The 23989-nt window shown below is 52.9% G+C and overlaps 2 protein-coding genes across 6 annotated transcripts in view; both read right to left on the reverse strand.

Moving 5' to 3' along the window:
* Positions 1–17941, reverse strand: part of ROGDI (rogdi atypical leucine zipper) — a 28312-nt gene extending 10371 nt beyond the window's left edge. The window contains exons 1-16 of one of the 3 annotated variants that reach the window (XM_082362075.1): positions 17783–17941; positions 17635–17706; positions 16858–16940; positions 16587–16641; positions 15784–15864; positions 14909–15004; positions 13565–13663; positions 13098–13211; positions 12969–13018; positions 12730–12856; positions 11150–11417; positions 10368–10453; positions 4410–4593; positions 1823–1948; positions 1670–1751; positions 128–265 (exon numbers count right to left, since the gene is read on the reverse strand). In XM_082362075.1, the coding sequence (XP_082218201.1) occupies positions 128–265; positions 1670–1751; positions 1823–1948; positions 4410–4593; positions 10368–10453; positions 11150–11417; positions 12730–12856; positions 12969–13018; positions 13098–13211; positions 13565–13663; positions 14909–15004; positions 15784–15864; positions 16587–16641; positions 16858–16940; positions 17635–17706; positions 17783–17854 (1733 nt within the window). In that variant the 5' untranslated portion in view covers positions 17855–17941. Of the gene's footprint in view, positions 1–127; positions 266–1669; positions 1752–1822; positions 1949–4409; positions 4594–5968; positions 6036–10367; positions 10454–11149; positions 11418–11736; positions 12423–12729; positions 12857–12968; positions 13019–13097; positions 13212–13564; positions 13664–14908; positions 15005–15783; positions 15865–16586; positions 16642–16857; positions 16941–17634; positions 17707–17782 lie in introns of those variants that run through there. The other 2 variants (XM_082362077.1, XM_082362076.1) reach the window with 2 other exon arrangements.
* Positions 17942–18378: 437 nt separating this feature from the next.
* Positions 18379–23989, reverse strand: part of GLYR1 (glyoxylate reductase 1 homolog) — a gene marked incomplete at its 5' end in the record, with an annotated part of 37439 nt that continues 31828 nt past the window's right edge. For 2 of the 3 annotated variants that reach the window (XM_082362127.1, XM_082362129.1), the window contains one exon: positions 18379–20581. In XM_082362127.1, the coding sequence (XP_082218253.1) occupies positions 20507–20581 (75 nt within the window). In that variant the 3' untranslated portion in view covers positions 18379–20506. The other variant, XM_082362123.1, reaches the window with a different exon arrangement.

Raw genomic sequence — 23989 nt, forward strand, 5'->3', positions numbered from 1 at the left:
CGGGGCAGCGATGGCAGTGAGCATACGATGAGTGGGTGGCAGCCCACAGCCCACCCTGGGGGTCCCTCCTCCTCCTCTTCTTCTCCCCACGCAGGTGGCCCTCTGCCCGCCGGCTCAGCCACCTCACCAGTGCCCGGTGGGCGGCACGAAGTACACGCAGCAGTGCACTCGGGTGTCGGGGATGTGTCTCTGCCGGGTAATGAGGATCTCCTCCTGCAGGTACTTCTCATACTGCTCACTGATGTAGCCCAGGATGGGGTCCCAGCTGGGGTGGGAGATGGCTCAGCCTCAGAACCTCGCCAGGAGCCCCCCTCAACCTAGGTCCTCTGGGTGCTCTCCCCTTAGGATGACCAATCGCCCCGTTTGCCTGGGACACAGGAATTTCAGTCCCACACAACCTGAGGCCCTTGGTCACCCAAGTACCATCCCCCCACACCCTTGCATCTTCAGAGAGACCCCTGCTTCCTCTTCCGTAAAATGAGGACAGTAAGAGAGCGCCTACTTTGTAGGGGAGGAGTGAGCATTAAAGGAGAGAAATTGCCGCAGCCTGGTTCAAACCACCAGGGACTCTCGCCCAATTGTTGCCAGGGTCCCTTCCCCCCACAGGACTATTGTCAACACAGCGGCCAAAAAGATCCTTTTCCTGCTCAGCCTCCAGTGGCCAAAGAAAAGCCAAAGTCCTTATGTTGCCCTACAAGTCCCTACCCCATCCCACTGCTGAGCTCTGCCTCCCCTCCCCACCCCAACCCCACTTCATGGCTTTTGCACCTGCCGCCCTCTGCCTTGATCACTCTGCTTAAAACTGCACTCCCCCACCAACTACAGCTCCATCCCCCTTTCACTCCCAGAAGTGTCCTGTGTTGGTGATAAAGAGTTCAGGTTCACCCTCCACATAACTGATTAATTTTGTTCACTGTTTGCCTCCCCACACCCATGACAATATACATTTCATGGAGACAAAGATGTTCATCAGTTCTGTTCATTGCTGTATCCCTGTGTCTAGAACAGAGCTTGCACATACTAAGTGCTCGGTGAGGTGCTGTGTGCTGGGCTGGCTTCACGGGAGTGTGGATGGAGCCGGCACTCAGGGCTCTGAACCAAGAAGGGCCCACGCAGGGCTGAATGCTCTGCGGGTGTGGTCTTACAATTCTTAGTAATTTTTGAATAAGGGCCCCACATTTTCATTGCACTGGGTCCCACAAGTTGTGCAGCCAGTCCCGATTATGTGTGTGTGTGTGTGTGTGTGTGTGTGTGTGTGTGTGTGTTTCATCTCCTTGAGAGCCTAGAACAACTCTGCAAGGGGGATGTCGTCATCCCCAAGTTACGAAGAAGGAAGAGGAGGCTCAGAGAGCTTGCGTGGCCAGGCTCAGGTTATGCAGCTGGGAAGTGGTCAAACCCAGGGGTCCTGACTCTGGAGTGTGGGCTTCTATCCCCCTGCCATACCATAGCCTCTATCGAGTGCTTCCAGGCAGCAAGCAAAGACCTTTACATACTTGACTCCCTTTGATCTTGGGGGGACAGTTGCACACACCCATTGTACAGGCGAATAAACTGAGCCTCAAAGATGCCACAGCCAGGTGGCTCCAGGCCAGGATGTTTCCCAGAGACTGGAGGGGCAGGGGCAGGGCAGCCAGGGCTCTGCCCTCCCCACCTCCCCGCCAGGACCCACCACTTGTCGTTGTTGATCTGGTCCCCGAAGCCGGGCGTGTCGGTCACGGTCAGCTTAAGCTTCACGCCGCTCTCCTCGATGACTGTAGGGGGAGAGCAGAGGGCTGAGAGTGGGCCTGGGTGGGTGGGGTGGGGTGAGGGGGTGCTCTCTCACCGTGGGTCACAGACTGCAGCTGCAGCGTCTGGGGTGTGGGCACCCCCAGGCCCGGCATGGTGGACTTGCACATCTTGGACTTGAAGAGTGTGTTCACCATGGTGGACTTGCCCAGCCCGCTCTGTCCTGTGAGTAATCACACGGCAGCAACAATGGTGGATGCGTTAGGCATGTTTCTGAAATTCTTAAATAAATTGTTTTAGAAAGTAAACTGTTTTCTAAGTATAACAAATACAGAAAAGCACGTATTATCATAAGTCTCCAGCCCAATGCCTTCCCCCATTTTTTATTGAGGCAAAATTCGTATAATAAAAAATTAACATTAACCATTGAAAGTGTACAATTCAGTGGCATTGGGTACATGCACAATGTTGTGCAACCACTACCCCTATCTAGCTCCAAAACATTTTCATCACCCCAGCAAGAAACTCTATATCCATTAAGCACTCACTCCCCATTCCCCCTCCCCCCCAACCTCTGGCAACCACTAATCTGCTTTCTATCTATGGATTTGCCTATTCTGGACATTTCTTTTTTCTTTTTGGCCGCGGCACTCGGCTTATGGGATCTTAGTTCCCCGACCAGGGATGGAACCCGGGCCCTAGGCAGTGAAAGTGCTGAGTCCTAACTACTGGACCTTTGGGGAATTCCCTGGACATTTCATATAAATGGAATCTCGCAATATTTGTCCTTTTGTATCTGGCTGCTCCCACTCAGCATAATGCTTTCAAGGGTCAGCCACACTGTTGCATGTGCCAGAACTTCATACTTTTTCATGGCTAAATAATATTCCATCAGATGGATAGACCACACTGTGTTTATCCATTCATCTGTTGATGGGCAGGTCAATGCATTTTTATAAATTAAACCACCCATGTATGCAGCACCAGATAAAGAGACAGAACACACAGCTCCGCCCAAGACCACTCCTGCCTCCTCGCAGTAACTGTTAACACAGCCCCAGGGACAGCCACTCTCCTGACCTCATCAGTAGGGAGCAGCGCTGCCCACCCTCTACTTGGGGAATCACACAGCACGTGCTCTTTCATGTCTGGCTTCTTTTAGTGAGATTCCTCTATGCTGCCTGAGCTTGTAGGTGGTCCATTCTCCCTGCTTTGCAGGCTTCTCAAACTCCGAGGACCACACCCTGCAGTAGGAAACATCCTACATCACAGGGCAGGACACACTTTTGTGTCTAAAACTGAAACTGGGACTTCCCTGGTGGTGCAGTGGTTAAGAATCCGCCTGCCAATGCAGGCAACAGGGGTTCAAGCCCTGGTCTGGGAAGATCCCACCTCCCGCGGAGCAACTAAGCCAGTGCGCCACAACTACTGAGCCTGCGCTCTAGAGCCCGCGAGCCACAACTACTGAAGCCCATGTGCCTAGAGTCCGTGCTCCACAACAAAGAGAAGCCACTGCAATGAGAAGCCCGCGCACCTCAACGAAGAGTAGCCCCTGCTCACCGCAACCAGAGAGAAAGCCCACACGCAGCAATGAGGACACAATGCAGCCAAAAATAAACAAATAAATAAAATTTAAAAAATTAAAGAAGAACTGAAATTGTCCTTTGGGCTGTGCTATCCAATATGGGAGCCACACCTGGCTATTGCCACTGGCAGTACGGCCATACACCAATCTGAACTGAGATGTGCTGTCGGTGTAAAAGAACAAACCATATTTTACAGACTTGTTATGACAAAAACAATGTAAATGATCTGATGAATAATGTTTTATATGGATTATATGTCGAGTTGATAGTATTTTTGGAATGTATTGGTTTAAGTAAAAAAGACGATTAAAAGTAAGTTGTCCTAAAAAAAAAAAAAAAAGTAAGTTGTCCTGTTTCTCTTTACTTTTCTAAAGGAAGCTACTAGGGAATTTAAAATTATGTATGTGGCTCCTATGACATTTCATTTTTTTTGGCCGCGCTACGTGGCATGCGGGATCCTAGTTCCCTGACCAGGGATTGAACCCGGGCCTCCAGAAATGGAAGTGCAGAGTCTTAACCACTGGACTGCCAGGGAAGTCCCCTCCTATGACATTTCTATCGGGTACCTCCACCTTAGAATAATGCCCTTAGTTGGTGCTACACACTCTGACATTTTATGTTCCATTATATACAGTTTATTTTGTGAGAAGTGTAGTTTTTGACCTACAACATTAATTTTGCATATATAAAAATGCAATTCCGGATAAAACTGACCCATGGGGAACCTCCTAGATGCCAGGCACTGTGCTAAGCCAGATGAGGAAACTGAGGCAGCGAGGGGTCAGAGGCCCTGCCCCAGGTCACACACTGGGGGTCGTTAAGGCCTGGGACCAGGATCTGAGTCCGGTGTTCCCTACTTCCTGCCACACATGGCCTCCCTTTTTATTGCTTTGTTTGCGTTTGGTTGGGGCTTCACGGTGATTTTTGTCTTTTCACAATTCAGTTTCCCAGATTTCCACCTACAACACTCTTGTGAGGTACGACTATCAGGCCCACTTTACAGATGGGGAGACTGAGGCTCTGAGAGGCGACAGGTCCAGGCCCACAGGGTGGCGTCCATTGGTCTGTCCTCCTGTGAGCCCGAGGCCCTTCACTCACCAACGACCATGATGTTGAACTCAAATCCCATCTTCATGGCCTTGATCTTCAGTTGGTCCAGCACAGCCTCGATGCCCACGTAACCAAGCATCTCGCAGGGTAGGGTCCTCGGGCTGGAGGCCCGTGACGAGCTGGGGGAGGGGGACTGCCTCAGGGGGTCCATGGGGCCGAGGAACAACGATTCCTGTCATCCGGGTGGGGTGGGGAGAAGGGGGTCACTGGGGCTCCAGAGGGGGACCACCCGAGTTCTCATTTCTGAACCCTGACTCCTGAGACCTGCTCCCAGGCACTCCCGTACTTCATGCCCCTTCACCTATGCACACCACAAGTCCCCACTGCCCACGGGGTTTGTTGAGGGGTGCCTGGGGGAGCTGCCTCTCAGGGGAGACTGAACCCGCTTTCTGATATGCACCAGCCCCAGGGATCTGTCTCTCCCCACTCAGACTCTCCCGCAGCAGAGTGTGGCCAGCCTGTCAAAACACAGGGGCTGGACCCATGGGGGACAGAGAAGGAGAGAAGCAGCCTCATGTGGCACCTGGTGGCCTTGGATCCCTGTGGGAGCCTTGGGGGGCTGTCCTGTCCTGGCAGACCCTGGTTATGTGCTGAGGGGGAGGGGAGAGGGTGACAGTTAACTGCAGAACCTGAGCTCCACCCCCTTCCTGTGACCCCACCTGGGGGCTCCTCTGCAGCAGGGGGCTGAGAACAGGGACAGGTAAGCTACTCCACCAGGCCCTTTCGGGTCACTGCCCTATAACCCTCACAATGACCCCGGCCTAGTTCTATAGACAGGAACCCCCTGTCCCCGCCCCGGGGAAGCGCCTTTGCCCAAGGTCACTTAGCTGGTAAGTGGTAGCTCTGGGCAGCAGCCAGTCCCTCTGCTTCCAAGTTCATGCCCCTTAACCACTCTGTTGGGGAAGCAAACCTGTGGCCCATGGCCAGAAAGTACAACATCCATGTGTTTTCTTTGGTCCGTCCATTGTTGGCATCGTAGTGTTTTAAATTGCCAATATAGCCAGAGTTTTGTCTGTGCACAACACAGTTTTAGGAGGCCTAGGATGTTAACTTGTTAATAATCATCAGAGCCCTGTGAAGTAAGTGCTGTTATTACCCCCAGTTTCCAGATCAGAGAGTCCAGTGAGTGGTTCAAGGTCACACAGTGAGGAAGTGGCAGGGCTGGGATCTGTGTCCACATGCTCACCCTCTGTGGCCTCTTTCCTTGTTCACACAAACCTCTAGATTTCTGGTGTATCTTAGAGATTATAAGCCTTGGCAACTCTGGGTCCAGCCTACAGCTGACTCAAGCTGCCCTCTTTTCTTTTCTTTTTTGGCCACGTCACGCAGCTTGCAGGATCTTAAGTTTGCTGACCAGGGATTGAACCCGGGCCCTGGCAGTGAAAGCGCCAAGTCCTAACCACTGGACCACCCGGGAACTCCCTAGCTGCCCTTTTTAGATGGGATACGTGCTCTCCAGTTTGCCAAAGTCCTCACCCCTCTCTAATGTCTCCCCAATAAGATGTTTCCTATACCAAGTTCATCTCATTCAGTTATTTCTTTCTCACCTGTTTCCTGGCACCTGAGTTTGCAAGCTCTAAGCAATCCTCTGTCTCCGATGTTGGCAAATATTTTCTGTAAAAGGCCAGATAGTATAGATTTTAAGTTTTGCCAATCATCTCTGTTGCAACTACTCTTTGGCTCTGCCGTTGCAGTGGGAAAGCAGCCACAAGTAGATGGACAGGAGTGGCTGCGTGTCAGACTATTTACAAAAGCAGGTGGTGGTTTGCCGCCCCCACTCTGCCCACCAGGACTCAGCAACTCTGCCCGATCTGCTCAGCTCAACTGTCCTGAGCCCCAGAAGCCTCTGTCCCTCCCTGCCCATGCCCTTCTGCTCCCCCACTTTCTACACATCTGAAGACAAAGGCTTAAACTTCACTTTCCAGGCTTGGAGGCAGAGCCTGCCCTGAACGCGTGCCATTCCTGCTGGAGAACTCTCTCAAGCTACGCCACAGCTCTTGAGGGACATGGAGAGGCTGGCCTCCTCATCAACACAGATGAGAACGTTCTGTGCGGATGACCAAACAGCGCTGCTGACATGGAGACCCACCTTGCACGGGAGGAGACTCTGTCTCTGGGAATGTCTCCTAAGGAAATAAGCCTCTATGCCCAGAAAACACTTTCTCCAGGAGAGGTGTCACGCGTGAGTGATGTAGGAGTCTGGAAACCTGGGGGGATGATGCCCACGGGGACTGCGGACTGGAGGATCAGGTCTGCAGAAAGCAGGACCATTCAAGGCGCTCTTGGCCATGTGGACTGGGGAAAGCCAAGGGTAAAGTCATCAGAGCAGAGTGCGGATGGCAGGTGAGCCCAATGTATCCAAAGAATCAAGACTGGAGGGAATCGTACCCACAGGTTGGGTGAGAGTAATACACAACCATTTAGTGCATTCATTGTGCCAAGGGAGTGTTTACATCGATTATTCCATTCAATCCTCAGCAGCCTGAGGAGGGGGATACTCTCCATACACCCACTTTACAGATGAGGAAACTGAGGCAGAGAGGGGTCAGGGGGTGGGCCTCCGGTCACACATGGGTGGGTGTTAAGGGCTGGGAGCAAGACCCGAGTCCGAGGTCTGACCGGCCTGAAATGCATCCTGCCATGGCCTCTATCCCATCATTGCTCTGAGTCCAAGGGGCTCTAAGGGTGCTTTTTGTCTTTTAATGACTTGGAATATCCCAGATTTTCTTTAATGAGAATAAACAAGAAATGAGGCACCTGGGCGTCTGGACAGATAAACAGAGGGTCAGTGGGGAGAGGAGAGGACTGGCTCCTGCCCACTGGGCCAGGCCAAGGGGTGGGCAGGGGCCACAGTTGTTAAACCATCCCCCCTCCCCGCTTTTTTTTTTTCAATTGAGGTAAAATTCACAGAACATAAAATTAACTGCTAGCCATTTTAATGTGAACAGATCAGTGGCATTTAGTATTGATACGTTCACAATGTTGCAAATCTACCACCGATACCTAGTTCCAAGACATGTTCATCACCCCTAAAGGAAATTCCATTACCACTAAGCACCCTATCCCCATCTCCCTGCCCCTGGCAAACACTACTTTCTGTCTCTATGGATTTGACTATTCTGGACATTTCATATAAACGGAGTCACATACTATGTGGCCTTTTGTCCTTCTTTCACTGAGCATCATGTTTTCAAGGTTCATCCACTTTGTAGCATATGTCGGTGCTTTGTTCCTTTTCATGGCTGAATAATATTCCACCACAAGGAGAGACCATAATGTGTTTATTCATTCATCAGTTTGTGGATATTTTGGGGTGTTTCCACTTTTTGGCTATTATGAAAACTGCTGCTGTGAACATTTGTGTACAAGTTTCGGTGTGGACATGATTTAATCTCTTGGGTATATATATCTAGGAGTGGAATCGTTGGGTCTTATGATAACACTATGCATAACTTTTCAAGGGACTGTTTTCCCCAGTGACTGCGTCCCTACCCCCTTTTGCAATAGAACAGTCATTTCAAAGTTACCCTCCCTGGGTAACAGAAATCTGAGATCTCAGAACAGGATGGAGGGGATGGAGGGTGTAAGATGGGGATCCCAGCACAGGAGACTGTATTACATGGTGGTCAAGGGCTCTGGGATCTGATGCCTGGGTTCCAGTTCTGACTTCTCTGCTCACTAGGTGTGGATGGAAGAATCATGGTGCGCAAAGAGTTCCCATCCGAGTCCCCGGGAACCTGTGAATATGTTACCTTATGTGGCAAAAGGGACTTTGCAGATGTGATTAAGGATTCTGATGGGGAGATTATCCTGTGGGCCAGTGTAATCACAGGGGTCCTTATAAGAGGGAGGCAGGAAGAGCAGAGCCAGAGAAGGTGTGAGGATGGAAGCAGAAGTGGAAGTGATGGGGGTGGGGCATGAACGAAGGAATGTGGGTGTGTGGCCTCTAAAAGCTGGAAAAGCCGAGGAACTGGGACTTCCCTGGTGGCACAGTGGTTAAGCATCTGCCTACCACATATATACAATGGAATATTACTCAGCCATAAAAAGAAATGAAATTGAGTTATTTGTAGTGAGATGGATGGACGTAGAATCTGTCATACAGAGTGAAGTAAGTCAGAAAGGGAAAAACAAATACCGTATGCTAACACATATATATGGAATCTAAAAAAAAAAAATGGTTCTGTAGAACCTAGGGGCAGGACAGGAGTAAAGACGCAGATGTAGAGAGTAGACTTAAGGACATTGGGAGGGGGAAGGGTAAGCTGGGACAAAGTGAGAGAGTAGCACTGACATATATACACTACCAAATGTAAAACAGATAGCTAGTGGGAAGCAGCCCCATAGCACAGGGAGATCAGCTCGGTGCTTTGTGACCACCTAGAGGGGTGGGATAGGGAGGGTGGGAGGGAGACGCAAGAGGGAGGGGATATGGGGCTATAAGTATGCGTGTGGCTGATTCACTTTGTTGTACAGCAGAGACTAGCACAACAATGTAAAGCAATTATACTCCAATAAAGATGTTAAAAAAAAAAAAAAAAAGAATCTGTCTGCCAATGCAGGGAACACGGGTTCGATCCCTGGTCCGGGAAGATCCCATGTACTGTGGAGCAACTAAGCCCGTGCGCCACAACTACTGAGCCCGCGCTCTAGAGCCCGCAAGCCACAACTGCTGAGCCCGAGTGCCACAATTACTGAAACCAGCGCGCCTAGAGCCCGTGCTACGCAACAAGAAAAGCCACTGCAATGAGAAGCCCATGTACCGCAACGCAGAGTAGCCCCCGCTTGCTGCAACTGGAGAAAGCCTGCGCGCAGCAGCGAAAACCCAATGCAGCCAAAAATAAATAAATTAAATAAATTAAAAGAAAAAAAAAAAGCTGAGGAATTGATTCTCCCCTAGGACTTTCAGGAGGAACACAGCCCTGCCCACTCATTTTAGACTCTGACCTCCAGAACTGTAAGATAATAAACTTGCATTGTTTTAAGCCACTAAGTTTGTGGTAGTATGTTATAGCAAGAACAGGAAATGACTACATGTGTGACCTGAGCTAGTTGCTAAACTTCTCAAGGCCTCAGTTTTCACATCTGTAAAATGGGAATAGCAATAATACCCACTTTAGGATTGCCATGAGGAATACAGGAGGTATGTATGTACACGCATCCTTCAGGGATATTGTGGGTACAGTTCCAGACCGCCACAATAAAGCGAATATTGCAAAAAAGTGAGTCACATGGCTTTCCCAGTGCATGTAAAAGTTGTTTACACTATATTGTAGTCTATTAAGTGGGCAATAGCATTGTATCTAAAAAAGACAACGTACGTACCTTGACTAAAAAATACTTTGCTAAAAATTGCCAAAATAATTACAATAATAACATCAAAGATCACCACTCACAGATTGCCATAACAGATATAATAAAAATGAAAAAGTTTCCAAATGCTGCTGGAAAATGGTACCGATAGACTTGCTCAACTCAAGGTTCCACAAACCTTAAATTTATCAAAAACGCAACATCTGTGAAGTGCAGTAAAGAAAAGTGTGCCTGTATAGCGTCAGGCACAGAGCCTAACATTAGCCAACATGTTTTCCCAGCGAGACCGTAAGCCCCACAAGGACAAGAAGGTGTGTCCACCTGATTTACAGCCGGTCCCAAGGGCCTAGCAGGCCTGGGCCCTGCTCTGGGGGGAAGGGGGGAGGCGAGGCAGCTCCAGGTGCTGTGTCAGGGGCCCCCGGCTCCAAGTTCTGGGGAGAGAGCTCATTTGAGCGACCATAACCATCGTCTCACAAGGGTCACTGTGAGGATTAGAATAGAGAAGGACCCCAAAGGCTGCTGCTGCGCTGCCAGGCACACAGTCACTGCCCAGGCAAGGGCGGTGGTACAGAAACTTCTCCCTCCCCTCCCCTCCTTTCTTCTTTTTCACCTCCCTCCCTCCCTCCCTCCAACCTGCCACCATTTTTCTTCTGTCTTTTCTTCATTCATGAAGTCAACAGCGGCTGAGTGTCTGCTGTGTTCCAGGTTGGCTGTCTGGTCTATTGAGAAAAAGTGAAAAATCCCTGGAATGAAGAGGCCAAGAGGCCTGTGGCCTCCTCCTTCCGCCGCACCTGCTGAGGTTGGGAGGCAGTAAGTACACCTGCAGGGCACAGGCCCCGCCCTCACCGGAGCTCCGTCAGCACCCCCACGGGCCCTGGGGGACTGGTGGGGGGCGGGGCTGATTGCCAAGGCCTCAGGTGGTGTGGACCCGGAAGCAGGAAGTAGTCTGTATTCCCAGGACCTAGTACCTGCTTGGCTGGGAGATTTCCAAGGCAGGTGGGGGCCCAGGGGTGGGGCTGCTGGGGGGAGTGGGCGGGGAGGGGCTTGCTCAGGCCAGGGCCAGGAGAGAAGTGGAAGCGAGGCTGGGGTAGGGGCTGGGGCCAAGAGGGGTGGTGTGGGAGGGCAGGGATGCGGCAGCCCCAGAGGAGCCCAGGGTTCTGAGGTGGCCCTCTGGGGGGCTGGAGCAGGTGGTACCCAGGACCATCCAGCTGAGATGGCCTCGTTAACGGAGGATGTGGAGCAGGAGCTGAGCACCACAGCCCAGCAAGTGCTGGGGAAACTGTGGAGCCACCAGCTGTTCCAGTCCAAGTGGGACACCGGTGCCTTCATCATCTTCCTCGTATTCCTCGGTGAGTGTGGCTTGGCCTCTGGCCCCCGTCAGCCTCCCAGGCCGAGGGCCATATCTGGATACCCACCCTGCCCGCAGGTGTCGTGGCACTCCTGCTGCTGGTCGTCTGCATCCATTGCTGCTGCTGTGGCTGCTGCCAAAGCCGCTCCTCCAGGTCCCGGAAGGTGAGCCCGGAGCACCAGGGCCAGGCCGAGAAGGTGGCGGTGGGGCGGGCCGGGGGCCGAGGAGTGAAGCCACCAGCCCCTCTGTGCCTCTCTTGCAGAAACACTCCGTGGGATTTGATAACCTTGCCCTGGAGCCTTAATGCGGAGAGTCCTTGCTCCCCTGCCTTTGTCCTGCTGGGCAGCAATAACAACGCCTTGTTCAGCCAAAGCCTGAGTCTGGAGTGTATTCTGAGCCTCCCGTCAGGGTGGGCAGTGTAGGCCCCCACTGCTTCATCCAGATGACCCCTGTGTCCCTCACAGCCTTCAGATGGCATGACTGTCACCAGGAGACCTCGGGTGACGTGCTGCAGCCACCCAGCCGCTGCCCATTCACCATCCCATTTGACCCCTCGGAGGCCAGGGGTTCAGTCACTGGGTACTCGGCCCAGCTCCTGACTATCAGGGACCCCTGGCCAGGTCCCTACTCAGACAGACAGACAGACAGAAGGGCTCCAGGCAAAGTCGGATGATTTTTATTTCTTGAAGGCCCAGTCAGGGTTGCCGAGCGAACACAGTCAAGGGCACTACAGCTCGTGGTGGGTAGCTTCTGTCCTTCCCTCCCAACTCAGAGCTTAGGGCCACCACCCACCCCTCACGCTCCAGTGGGAGGGGGTGTGTGGCTGCCCCTTGCCATCCTGGAGGAGCTCGACAGGCTGCGAAGAGGGGAGGAAGGAGAGCCCTGGGCCTGGCCCCAGCCAGAGTCCAAAGGTTCCTGCCTTGGGGGGAAGGCAGGGCTTGGACTATAGGCTACCTCGAAGCCCCGCCTTCCTGACCTCCCCCATTCAAAACAAAAAGCACGCCAGTGTTCCTTCTTCCCGGTGTGTCCAGTGTTGACAGGCAGGGCAGGGTGAAGAGAGAAATAAATAGGCCGCAGTGCCGAGCTCTGGCCGGCACTTTGTGTGTGTAGGTAGGTAGGTAGGTAGGTAGGTAGAGGTGTGTGTGTGTGTGTGTGTGTGTGTGTGTGTGTGTGCGTGTGCGTGTGTGCGTGTGTGTGCGTGCGTGCGTGTGTGTGCGCGCGTGCGCGCGCGCGGCGGGGGAACAGGGACTCCTTGGGCAGGGGCCATTCCGAGGGAGACAGGCTCTTGGGTGCTCTGTTCAGAAAGGCCTGTAGCTCCAGTAGCTGGAGAACACGGAGATCTGGGGAAGGAGGGAGATGGGGGGACATGGTGAGTGGTGGTGCTAGGGGATCTGGCCCCTGCTGCACCCTCTGTGACCCAGGTGAGATTTGAAGGTCATCCAAGGGCCATGTGTCAGGAAAAGGATACTGCTGCCAAGCAACACCATGGCCCACGTGTTTGGGGTGTGCAGAGGGTACGACAGATCTTAAGATTAGGGGGCGCTTTAGAGATGTGCCGCCCAAAAAAAGAAGGGGCTAAACAACCTGCTGTTTGGCTGGCCTAATCTGCGTGAGGCCCAGCCCGGCCCTGACCCCCCATGTCCCCACCTTATCCTTGAGCTGCTGGCAGAGCTGCAGGGAGACGGTGAAGAAGACGAGGGCGTCGTTCAGCCACGGGATCACACACTCCACCTTGTGCACGTGGCTCACCTCCAGACGCTGTGCACCCCACTCGCTGCGGGGAGATGGCAGTGTCCCTGAGGGCAGTTCAGCCGGCCAGGACCCCATCCCCTGAGTTGCAGACTTGCGAGGGTGCTCCAGGGACCTCTCCCAGGCAGCGTACTTACAACATGGCCCCAGGGCTGTGAAGCACGGCACCTCCGGCTGGGCGGAAGTTCTAGGCAGAAGAACATCAGACTGGATCAGGCCTGGGGCCTGGGGCGGGCAGGGGTGGGGTGGGGGGGCGGGGTGCTCACCTTGGTGGAATTGGGCTGCAGGGCATGCAGCTGGTACACGGTGAGGCAGAGCTTGTTGAGGTTGATGTAGACGTTGACCAGCAGGTCAGAAGGCAGGGCAGGGGCGAACATCCGCTGTGGGGAGGGGGGCCGGGCAGGCACATCCCACGCCCGCCCCTCCAACCACCCTGGGGGACTCCCAGTCCCCATCCCATGGACTGGGGCTTCCAGAGTCTTCTCAGGTACCCCAGCTAGCTTCCTGCACCACTGGGCTTGGGACCCACTGATCCAGATCAGGGGGGTACGTATCTGGGGGATGCAGAATGGAAGCCAAGGACTCCATCCCAGAAAACTGCACATAGGACTCTGTCGACAATTTGGGGCTTGCAGGACCTCCTGGCACCGCTGTGTCCCTCCCGGGTGCGAGCTGGGCCCCTCTGTGGGGACCGCCTCTCCTGGAGCAGGGGCCGGCCTGAGGCACCACTGACCGTAAGCCCGCTGGCAGCGATCTCAGGCAGAGTGAGGGTGGCTGGAGTGGTGAGCCGGTTTCGGGCTCTGGTCAGCTGCAGCATCACGGCATCCATCAGCTGGGAGAAGGGGGCTGGTCATAGCTGCTGTGAGGGCAGCGGGGCCTGGTCCTGATCCCATCCCCCTCCCCACCCCCGTATCAGTAGCAACAAAGTTATGGTAGCTCCTAGCTCCTTCCCTGGAGGGTCACAGTCTCAGGGCCCGAACCCCTGCAGCAGGAGGCTTGTTAAAGATGCAGGTAATTGCGCTCCAGCTGGGGGTCAGGGGCAGGACAGAAGGTTCTACTGCATGGGATCCTGGGTATTGGTCCAATGGGGAATAGAAGATCCCAGAAGTTAGTCCCAGGGGCATGAGGGCGTTGTGGATGAGAGTACAGGCAATGAAGGAGCTTAGAAGAAGGGATCCTAATTCAGCTTGGGTGCAAGGGGCCAGGGAGGGCTTCCTCAAGGAAGAACTGGGATGGCTAAGTTGAGGCCTTATGGTGGACACCAGCCCCATTTTCACAGGTGAGGAAACTGAAGCTCCAAAGGGTTAAGGTCACACAGCTAGGGAACGGTGGAACCATCTGCACTCATCCCTTCCCTTTGCCAAGGAGCAAAGCTTTGGCTCGAACTCAGAGCCCCAGTTTCCACTGCTTCCAGCTATTCATCCAGCTGTTGCCATGGCGCTGGGGTCACATGGCTCCAGGGAAAGGCAGAATTACTGGGTGGAGGCATGGGGGCTGCACATTACACCCCAGAGGGCAGTCACAGTTCTGAGAGAGACCTTAGTCCATCTGGTTTCAAATTTTCATGAGGTCCAGAGAGGATAGGTGAACCACCTGAGGACACACAGCAAGTCAGGGGCAGAGCTAAAGCATGAACTCAGGGCATCTGAGCTTCATCTTGTCCCTCCACAGCACATGAATTCATTTTGTTAATTACAAAAGTTTTTCTGTTGCTGGTACTAAAACCTGTAGCTACTGTTTACCAAGGGCTTACTAGAGACCACTTTACCTGCATCATCACGATTGGCAGTCACTACAGCTTGTCCCCCTTTTACAGGTGAGGCTACTGAGGCACAGAGTGGCTAAGTAAGTGACTTGAGGTTGCACAGCTCATAGTGGGGGCCCTGGGATCAGAGCCCAGGTCTGTTTCTGGAGCCTGGGCTGTGAGCCTTTCAACTCTGGCTGGATGGACTCTCAGTATACACTGAGAGGTGAAGGGTCAACCATCGGCTACACCTGAGAATGTGGGGGCAGAGCTTTCCAGGGGCCCAGTCAGAGGTCAGGGAACCTGGCTCTCCCATCTCTGCGGGAAGCTCACCTTGAGGACCTCTGCTCCTGTCCTGAACTGGTAGCTCTCGTCCCGGTTGGCAAGGAGGTAAATGGCTTGGCTCACGTGGTTCCTGGCGTCCTGGATCTAAAAACAGCACCCAATGAGCGGTTAGTGGGCTGGGCCTCGGCAGGGAGAGGAGCCAGCTTCACAGCAGCCACGGTCCCTGGGGGCCCCAGCCTACGGGCCCCCACCCTGAGGGCCTATCCTCCTAGGAGGGGCAGGGTGGGTGCCGCCTGCGGGCCAGGCCCTGGCTGCGTGCTGTGAGTCAGGCTTGGTCCCTGGCCTCATGTGGCTCACTTTCCAAAGGAGGACAGAGAGTAATAGAGTAAAGGCACAAGGTAACAGACTGTGCAACTTGCACAAGGAAACAAACAGGGTGATGAGGGCGGTGAGGGGGAGGCTCCAGGGAAGCGACTCTTGAGCTGACGCTCGTGTGATGAGAAAAGCTGAGGGAGTGGACTCCAGGCAGAGGGAGAAGCCCGAGCAAAGGCCCTGAGGTGGAAACAGCTGGTGACCAGTGAGAGGGGAGAGGGAGGGGGCAGAAGCCAGGCCCAATCACATAGGTGTTGTTAGGAAGCATGGACTTGGTCTCCAAGAGCCAGCGGAAGCCCCTGGAAGCTCTGGGCAGGGAGTGACTTGTTCAGGGCATCCCTGTGGCTCCCGCTGGGCTGGGGGCCTACACATAGGACAGGCTAGGAGACCAGGCACTGCCCACCACAGCTGTGCTGCTAGGAAACACCTTCCCAAGCCTGCTGCGGCTGCAGGTCCCCACAGTGGCCAGCCCAGGAGGCCTCAGCGCTGCAAGGGACTGCCCCTGCCTGCCCTTGTGCCCCTGAGCCCTGGCCGGGGAAGGGCCCGGTTACCTGCTGCAGCTTCCACTGCTTGTCCTCCCTGAAGGCAAAGTGCAGCAGCTGGTTGTTCCTGGGCATCTTCAGGTTCACGTCCTGATGGGCAAGAGCGGGATAAGCTGGGCAGAAGGATGCCCTCCTGCTTTTGGCCACTCAGCCCTTGAGCCGGGGGCAGAAACGGGGTGTGTACGGTGGCTCAGGCCACAGCCACTCCATGGGGCAGAGGGCCTCTCAACACCCTGGCCATTTGGGGAGTGAACAGGGAGGTCAGGAAACAGGAACTCAGGCCCAAGAGGAACCACAGAGAAGTGAAAGGGAAAAGAGCCAAGAAAGGGAAGGCGGCTTTGTCTGGGAGGAGGCGTGTAGTTGTGGGCAAACGGGGAACATGTATACATGCCAAGGGATGGAACGCCCACCCGAGGAGAGGGACCTTCCCCCAGGCCTTGGCACCTGCCACAGGGTCAAGTGCAGCTGGAGCTCAGATGTTGGCTGATTGCACTTTGATCTGGGGCTAGCCTAATCCTGCCAATGCCCACGCTTCCTGGGGCCCAGAATCCAGGTAGGGCCGGGTAGCGCTGTGTGCAAAGCATTCCTCCCCCCTTCCTGCACCTGTCACTGAAGCCACACACCAATCTCATGAGCGGGTTAGGGAGGGTGTCATTTTACAAACAAGGATACTGAGGCCCAGAGAGGTCAAGGATCCTGCCCAGAGTCACACAGCTGGCTGGCGGCAGAGCTGGGATAAGCAGGAGGCCCCACGCTTTTCCCCACTGGGTCCTGTGGCAGCATGGGAAGGGGAGAGGGGCCCGGAGACTCACCGCCTGGCTCAGTGCATCCCCTTGCAGAGTCAGCACGCCCTTCACCTGGTCTGTGCTACAACACGTGGGGGTCAGAGAAGCGCCTGCAGCTGCCCCTCCCACCACCCCATCCTCCCAACAGGCTGTCCCTGGCTGTCACAGGATGGTCCAGCCTGTCCCACTGCATACCCTCTGGACGTTGGAGCTGAAATCAGTCTGCAGGGCAAGGCCGTGCCACCTGTCCTAGAGGGTATCCCAAGTGTCCCCCCTCCCCAACCCAGCCCAGGCTCACCCACAGCTGCCCAGGATGAAGTTCTCCTGCTTTGTGGGCCCCTCGGTGCCTGAGCCCCGCAGAGTGAAGCGGAGAGAGGCCTCCTGCGGGGCAGAGGGGAGTGGGGTAGAGTTCACCCACCCCAGCCTAGCCATGTGTCCAGAAGCCCCACTCCCAGGGCCCCTCCCCCACAGCCTGAGTTTCAGGTCCTACCTGAGCCGATACCTGCTCCTTCCACACTCCCTGGGAGCTTACTGTGTGCCCAACCCGGGAGAGAGAACCGAGAGATACCCTCCCGGCTTGGGTAAGGTTCGGAAGTGGGGAGCAAAGTCAGGGGAGACAGTAGTCATGGCAACCCGCAATTTTGGCTTTACTAGGCACTGCCTGGACATTTTTTTGTGATTCTATGGTCTTTTTTTTTTTTATCACAACAGCCCTGAGGCCGGTACTAGTATCTTCTTTTTGCAAAGGGAAGGCCCAGAGAGATCGAGTACTTGGCTGAGGTCAAAATGCTGGGTCCAGATCTGAGGTTAAATGTCAATTTCAAAGGAGGCCTTCTCCGACCCCCGGGCTCAGTCCAGGCCCGCCGCGCTCACAGGGCTGTTTGTGGATTGGGTAATTATCTGCTACTGCCCCCCGGCTAGACTCTAAGTCCTCTGAGGGCAGGGCCTGGTCTGAACACGGCGCGTCGCGTACACAGTCGGCGCTCGGGCGGCAGCCGCGGGAGGCCGGGGAAGGAGCCACGCTGGGGGAGGGTAGGGAGGGTGGGCGCCCGCACAGGCCCTCAAGGCGCGTTACCTTGAGGATGTCCTGCAGCTGCCTCAGCACGGCGTGCACCTCGTCATGCAATAGCCAGCGAAACTCCTCCTCCTGCGGGGACAGGCCCGCAGTCAGCCGCCCGGGCCCGCCGCCCCCCGCCCCACCCCGCCCCGCCCGCGCGCCTCACCAGCACCGCCCGCTCCGCCGCCGTCGCTGCCATCACGGTCGCCATCGCCGCCGCTCGCTGCCCAGCGACCATCACCGGCCCGCCGTCCGCTCCCCGCTCAGTCCTCCGTCGCGCCCGGGCCCACCCCCCCCGCCGCCGATTGGCTGCGCGGGCGCCCGCCCCGCCTCCAGCTCGCGACACTGTGAACGCCCCGGAACCCGCCCGCTCCGGCTCACCCCGGACACCGCCCTCACCAGCCGCGGGCGCTGAGTACTCCGGCGCCGTATCCATCGCTACTCTCGGGCCGCAGCGCCAGGGCTGCTCGTCCCGCCCCTTCTCGGCCCTGATAGGGCGCCCTGCTCCGTGCGCACTCACCGATTGGCCGGCCCGATAGCTTGCTCTCGCCGCGCCCGGCGATTGGCCGACGGGGCACCTTGTTTCCGCCCGATCTCGCCTCCGGCCCACTAGTTCCGTCGGTCCGGGAGGGACTAACGCGCGGACCCTACAGTCCCATGGCCGTGCAGAAGAGGCCGCCGCTCCGCTCCACGCCTGGCCCTACCCCTCCCACCACCGCACGGCGCTCCATGTCTGGGCGCAGACCACCGCCAAAGTCACAGTTGTGTTACCAAGAAACGTTTTTATTTTGCTTGCAGTAGCTTTTTGTTAATTGCACAAAATCATGTTTTGTTTTTGCCATTTAAACATTATCACACAGTCCTATTCTGAAAGACAAATGTTCATTAAAAACAAAGCAAAAATAAAAATTCACAACCTTAATTACCTAGATTTGTCATTTAAAGGAGGTTTAAAGGAAAAAAAAAAGGGTGGTGGAGGAGGGGCTTTCTTACAAGCTTTTTCACAAGTGTCACATTTTCTCCTTAAAAGGGAAGGATTTCAAAACAAAGGTGAAATAGCTTAAACAAATATTCATAAAAAGGAACTTTACAGAATTGTCAACAATATTAAGACAACATTGACTAACCAGTTTCATTACAGCATCTTCCCCCACCCCCACCCCCCAGTGTCCGGCTAGGACTAGAACAGGCTTTGTTTTCAGACAGAATTCAAAATCCCAGTGAAATTAACAACTGTGCCAAAAACCATGGGCATCTCCCCTGCCCTCCACCCATGTCTTCTGAGATCCCCTGACCTGGGTTCTGATCAGTGGAAAAGGGCCAAGCTTGTGAGGGGGAGGGGCCCCACAACAGCGTGGCCACCTCGTTATGTTTATCATCACATATTCACTATAATTGCTGACCTTCTGCAGTGTGACTTTGGAAAATCCAACCCATGCAGAGGGAGAAAACACTGACATCCTTTAGGTAACTTCTCCTTGTTCTTATGCCACATTCTAAGCCCCTCTGGTCCCCTATCCAAGGAGAAATGCTAGGGTCTCGAGGATGTCTTAGATCTGCCTCTTGAGGGTCAGGTAGCTCTGGTTCAGTCAGGCCTAGTTCTCCTCTTCCCTCCCGACAGACCCCAGGACCCTGAAAGCACCGAAAACCAAGCTGCTGGCTGAAGTGCAGACACTCATTCCTGTTTCAAGAGCTGAGCCTAAGAAATGGTCATCGTTGGTCAGGTTGGGTCTGGACCAAAGAAGGAAGAGACAGAAAGCAATACTGTCTCCATAAGAGGAAAAGGGGGAGGGAAGGAGAATGGAGAGAGGTGGGCATGCAGGGGACTTGTGCAGGGATGGGCTGGAGAAGGTGGGACTGCTGTGAGGGGATGTGGGTCAGAATGGCTCTTCAGAACCAGGTGAAGGGTCTGTGGCGTAACGGAAACAGGAAGGAACCCCATACCCCCTCCCTCTTCAATCCTCAGTGGTGACCCTCAGGACCCCCTTCCCAAGGCCTGGAATGCAAATCCAAATACTACAACAGCCTGGTGAGGAGTGAGCACCCTTACACCAAAGCAAGGAAGTCTGATCCCAGCCCAGGCTCCACAGTCGCGGTGACTTCTGGGCAGGTGCTGAACAGCAGCGAGGAGAGAGGGCTTCTGTGAAGCTCACCTAGGGGCGGGCTGTTTGCTGCTTTCCCTGGAAAGCCAGAGCCCTGTCTTCGCTTGACTCTGCCAATCCCTTTTCAGCTCACAAAGGCATTTATGGAGAGTTGGTTGCACATTGGTAGCTTAAACATGACAATCCTCATCAGCTGGTCACCTGAGGTGGGAGGGCCCATGGGACCCTCCGTTTACAGTCTGCTGGCTCATCTTGGCCCAGAGCCTCTCCCTGCGTGGGATCCAGTGGGGGACAGTGGACAGAACCACAGCCTCTTCGTTGTGAGGGAAGCAGTGGGAAAGCTTCCACTTCTCACTGCTGATTCTAGTTCCTCAACTGGAAGGGGTTTGAGATAAGACAGCTTGGAAGAAGGGAAAAAAAAAAAAGCCAGGCAGCAGTTTCTGGGCAGCTTCTATCCTGGGGCGAGAGCCAGTATGGTGGGTTGTGTGTGTGTATGTGTGTGTGTGTGTGTGTGTGTGTGTGTGTGTGTGAACACACAGCCACCTAGTCCAAGGCCGGTGCCCAGCTCAAGAGCTTTCCCACAGGCCAATCCTGCTGACACCCCTCCCCTCTCCAGAACCTCCAGGGGAGGAGCGATGCTGTGTGCTGTGCTGATGGCAAGTCTCAAAGTCTGTAAAAAAGAAGATGGAGACAGGTGGACTGGTCCAGAGTTAAGTCCCAGGACCCCAACTCCATGTGAGGAAGAGGGGGTCAGAGGGAAGATGGGGGGTGGGGGTGGGGTCAAGGGCTTAGTGTATATAGGCTCGGTACACGGCAGACATGTCATTGTCAGACTGGTCCAGTGCCTTGGCTCTTTTGTACACCTGGAAAAAAATGACATGGGCTTAGTCTGGCCACAAAGCTGACTTAGAGACACAGATCTGCTTCCGAGAGGCAGTCCTCGATGTGGTTAGGTAGGTAGGTTCTGGAGTCTAGGCTGTCTGGGTGTGACTCCTGGATTCCCCACTGACTGGCCTAACTTTGGACAAAGTGCCTCAGTTTCTCTGTGCCTTCACTACTGCTTCTTGACTTTATGGAGAAGGTAACAGGGTTATTGTGAGGATTAATGGAGTGAGGAATGTAAAGTGCTCAGAGGCAGGGCTCAGCATTGTTAGTAGTTATAATCATGTTCCTTCCTGCCCCAAGGACTTCCCATGTTATTCTCTGGGCCACTGTCCCTGTCCTTCCCTCAGCATTGGCTGGCTCCTTCCCAATCAGCTCCAAGGCCTTTCCTGACCATCCCATCTGAAGCAGCGGCTACACCACTTTACCCAGCCACCTCCATCCCTTTACTCTGTTCCACTTTATTCATAATTCTAACCTTCTGCAATTCTTACTTGTTTAAACATTTATGTGCTTACTTTGTGCCTCCTTCCATTAAAATGTAAGCTCTACAAGGAAAAGAAGGGGCTGCACCCTGTGTCCCCAGAGCCTAGAATGGTGCTTGGCAATTAACAGCCACCCCAAAACTAGATGAATATGAAAGAGTGTGAGAAAAATTAAAAAGCCATCGTTCAACAAGGGCAGCACAACATCCAGTCATGTTGAAAAAATGCAGTTGGACACAGGTTCCTCCCACACAGTTGGCCGGCTGCATTTTTTTCTTTTTCTAAACATGATGTCCACTACAGCTCAGGTGTAGCTGTCAACTCAGAATGAAGACTAAATAAAGACCTTTTGAGATAAAAGAGAACTTCATCATTGCCAGCAAACCTGCATTCAGGAAATGCTAAAGCAAGTTCTTCCAGCTGAAAGGAAAACAATACCAGAGAGAAATTCAATTCTTCAGAAAGGAAAAGAAAGCACTGGAAATGGTAAATTAGAGAAATATGAACTTATTTTTTCTCTTAATTTCTTTAAAATACATATGACTACTTAAAGCAAGACATTCTGACAACGGTGGGTTTAAAACAAAGACAAATGTAACACATAGGACATTTGTACCCTAAAGCAGGGGTTCTCAACCTGGGGTCATTTTGCTCCCCACCTGGAGTGACATTTGGTAATGTCTGGAGACACCTTCTATGAACTGAGGGGGTGCAACCGGCATCTAGTGGGTAGAGGACAGGAATGCTGCTAAACATCCTGCAATGCACCGGACAGCACCCACATCAAAATGTCAATAGTGCCCAGGTTGAGAAACCCTGCCTTAAAGGATGAGGGAGGGAGAGGTAAATGGATCTACATTTTATGTAAAGAGGTCTAATCTAGGATGTGAAATTAAGGATGCGTATAGCAATCCTTAGAGCAAAGACAAAAGAAAAATGATGCACTGTTAAAAAGCCAATAGATAAAATGGAATTTTAAAAAAATATATTTATTTATTTATTTGGCTGCGCTGGGTCTTAGTTGTGGCACACAGGATCTCGGGATCTTCGTTGCGACATGTGGGATCTAGTTCCCTGACCAGGGATTGAACCCGGGCCTCCTGCATTGGGAGGGCGGGGTCTTAACTACTGGACCGCAAGGGAAGTCCCGATAAAATGGAATTCTAAAATATATTCAAATATCCCAAAAAAAGGATATCCCAAAAGAAAGGAGGAACAAACAAAAGCCAGAGGGGACAAATGGCAATCAAATGATAAAAGAGTAGCTCTAAATCCAACCACATATCAATAGACTTCAAGACAAAGACTAAATGTTAATGGACCAGTTAACCTCAAGATCCTGAACTCCAAACAGTGGCCAGAAAGTGCCGTGCTCCATCAAGAAATTAACCAAAATGTCTGTTTCCAAGCCAACGAATCCTGTAGTCAGGGGAGAGGCAAGTGGAAATCACCTCACAGAGAAGTGCTCCCAACACAAGCCACCATGGAACCCTTCAGAAGTAACCACAGTTACAAACAAACTCATCAACGAAAAATTATATAACACACGAGGAATTCCACTGCCAAGAGAGAACCTGAATGTAAGAAAGGAGGAACCTGAAATTGTACTGCAAACTGGGAAGTGAAACAAGTACTCTGAGATGTTCAGACACACGAAGGAAGGACAGAGACACAGAATTCAAGGACAGAAGATTATAAACTATGAAAAGGCAGGTCTGAAAAGAACAGTACTGTGTATTTTTTATTTATTTAGTTTTGGCTGCGTTGTGTGGCTTGCGGGATCTTAGTTCCCCAGCCAGGGATGGAACCTGGGCCTCCAGCAGTGGAAGCAAGGAGTCCTAACCACTGGACAGCCAGGGAATTCCCCAGTACTGTGTATTTTTACTTCTTGTCTCTATAGAACAAGCCACTTGAGACCTCTATTTAACCTGAATAAAAATGCATATAGCTTATAGCACTTGGAAGACAGAGTCTCTAAAATAAATGAATCTGTGTGATTCATGTATGTACGTGTTTCACAAAATGTAGTTTTTTAAAAATTTATTTTATTATTTTATTTTTTGGCTGCGTTGGGTCTTCGTTGCTGTGCGCAGGCTTTTCTCTGGTTGCGGCGAGCGGGGGCTACTCTTTCTTGCGGTGCGTGGGCTTCTCATTGCGGTGGCTTCTCTTGTTGCAGAGCACGGGCTCTAGGCGTGCGGGCTTCAGTAGTTGTGGCTCGCGGGCTCTAGAGCACAGGCTCAGTAGTTGTGGCACACGGGCTTAGAGGCTCTGCGGTATGTGGGATCTTCCCGGACCAGGGCTCGAACCCGTGCCCCCCGCATTGGCAGGCAGATTCTTAAAAACTGCACCACCAGGGAAGCCCAAAATGTAGTTTTTATTGTAATTCTATGGTAAAGACAAATATTGCTCAGCTGTTTTTTTTTTTAAGCTTATACTTCTATCAGATTGAGATAAGAAAACTGAACTAAAAAACTGTTTCCAAAAAGTACCTATGTAGGTGCTTAATAAACGTCATTCAAAAAAAATGTTAAGGACTAAACAATCCAATTAATAGGCAGACACTGTCAGAATGGATAAAAATGCAAGCCCCAATTATAGACTGTCTACAACAGACACAATTTTAAAACAAAGGTTGAAAATAAATGGATGGAAAAAAATACATCACATGGAAACCGTAAGCATGAGAAGACTACAGCAGCCATATGAAAATTAGACAACAGACTTCAAGACAAAGATCAAGATGGACATTTCTTAATAACGAAAGAGCAAATTCATCAGGAAGACATAACAATCATAAACGGCTAACAGCCCAATAACAAAGACATCAAGCAGAATGGACAGAATTAAAGGGAGAAACAGATGATCCCACAGTCACAGCTGGAGATTTTAACATCCCTTTCTTAG

The sequence above is a fragment of the Balaenoptera borealis genome (assembly GCF_965194805.1).
Source record: "Balaenoptera borealis genome assembly, chromosome: 16".
Classification (NCBI taxonomy): Eukaryota; Metazoa; Chordata; class Mammalia; order Artiodactyla; family Balaenopteridae; genus Balaenoptera; species Balaenoptera borealis.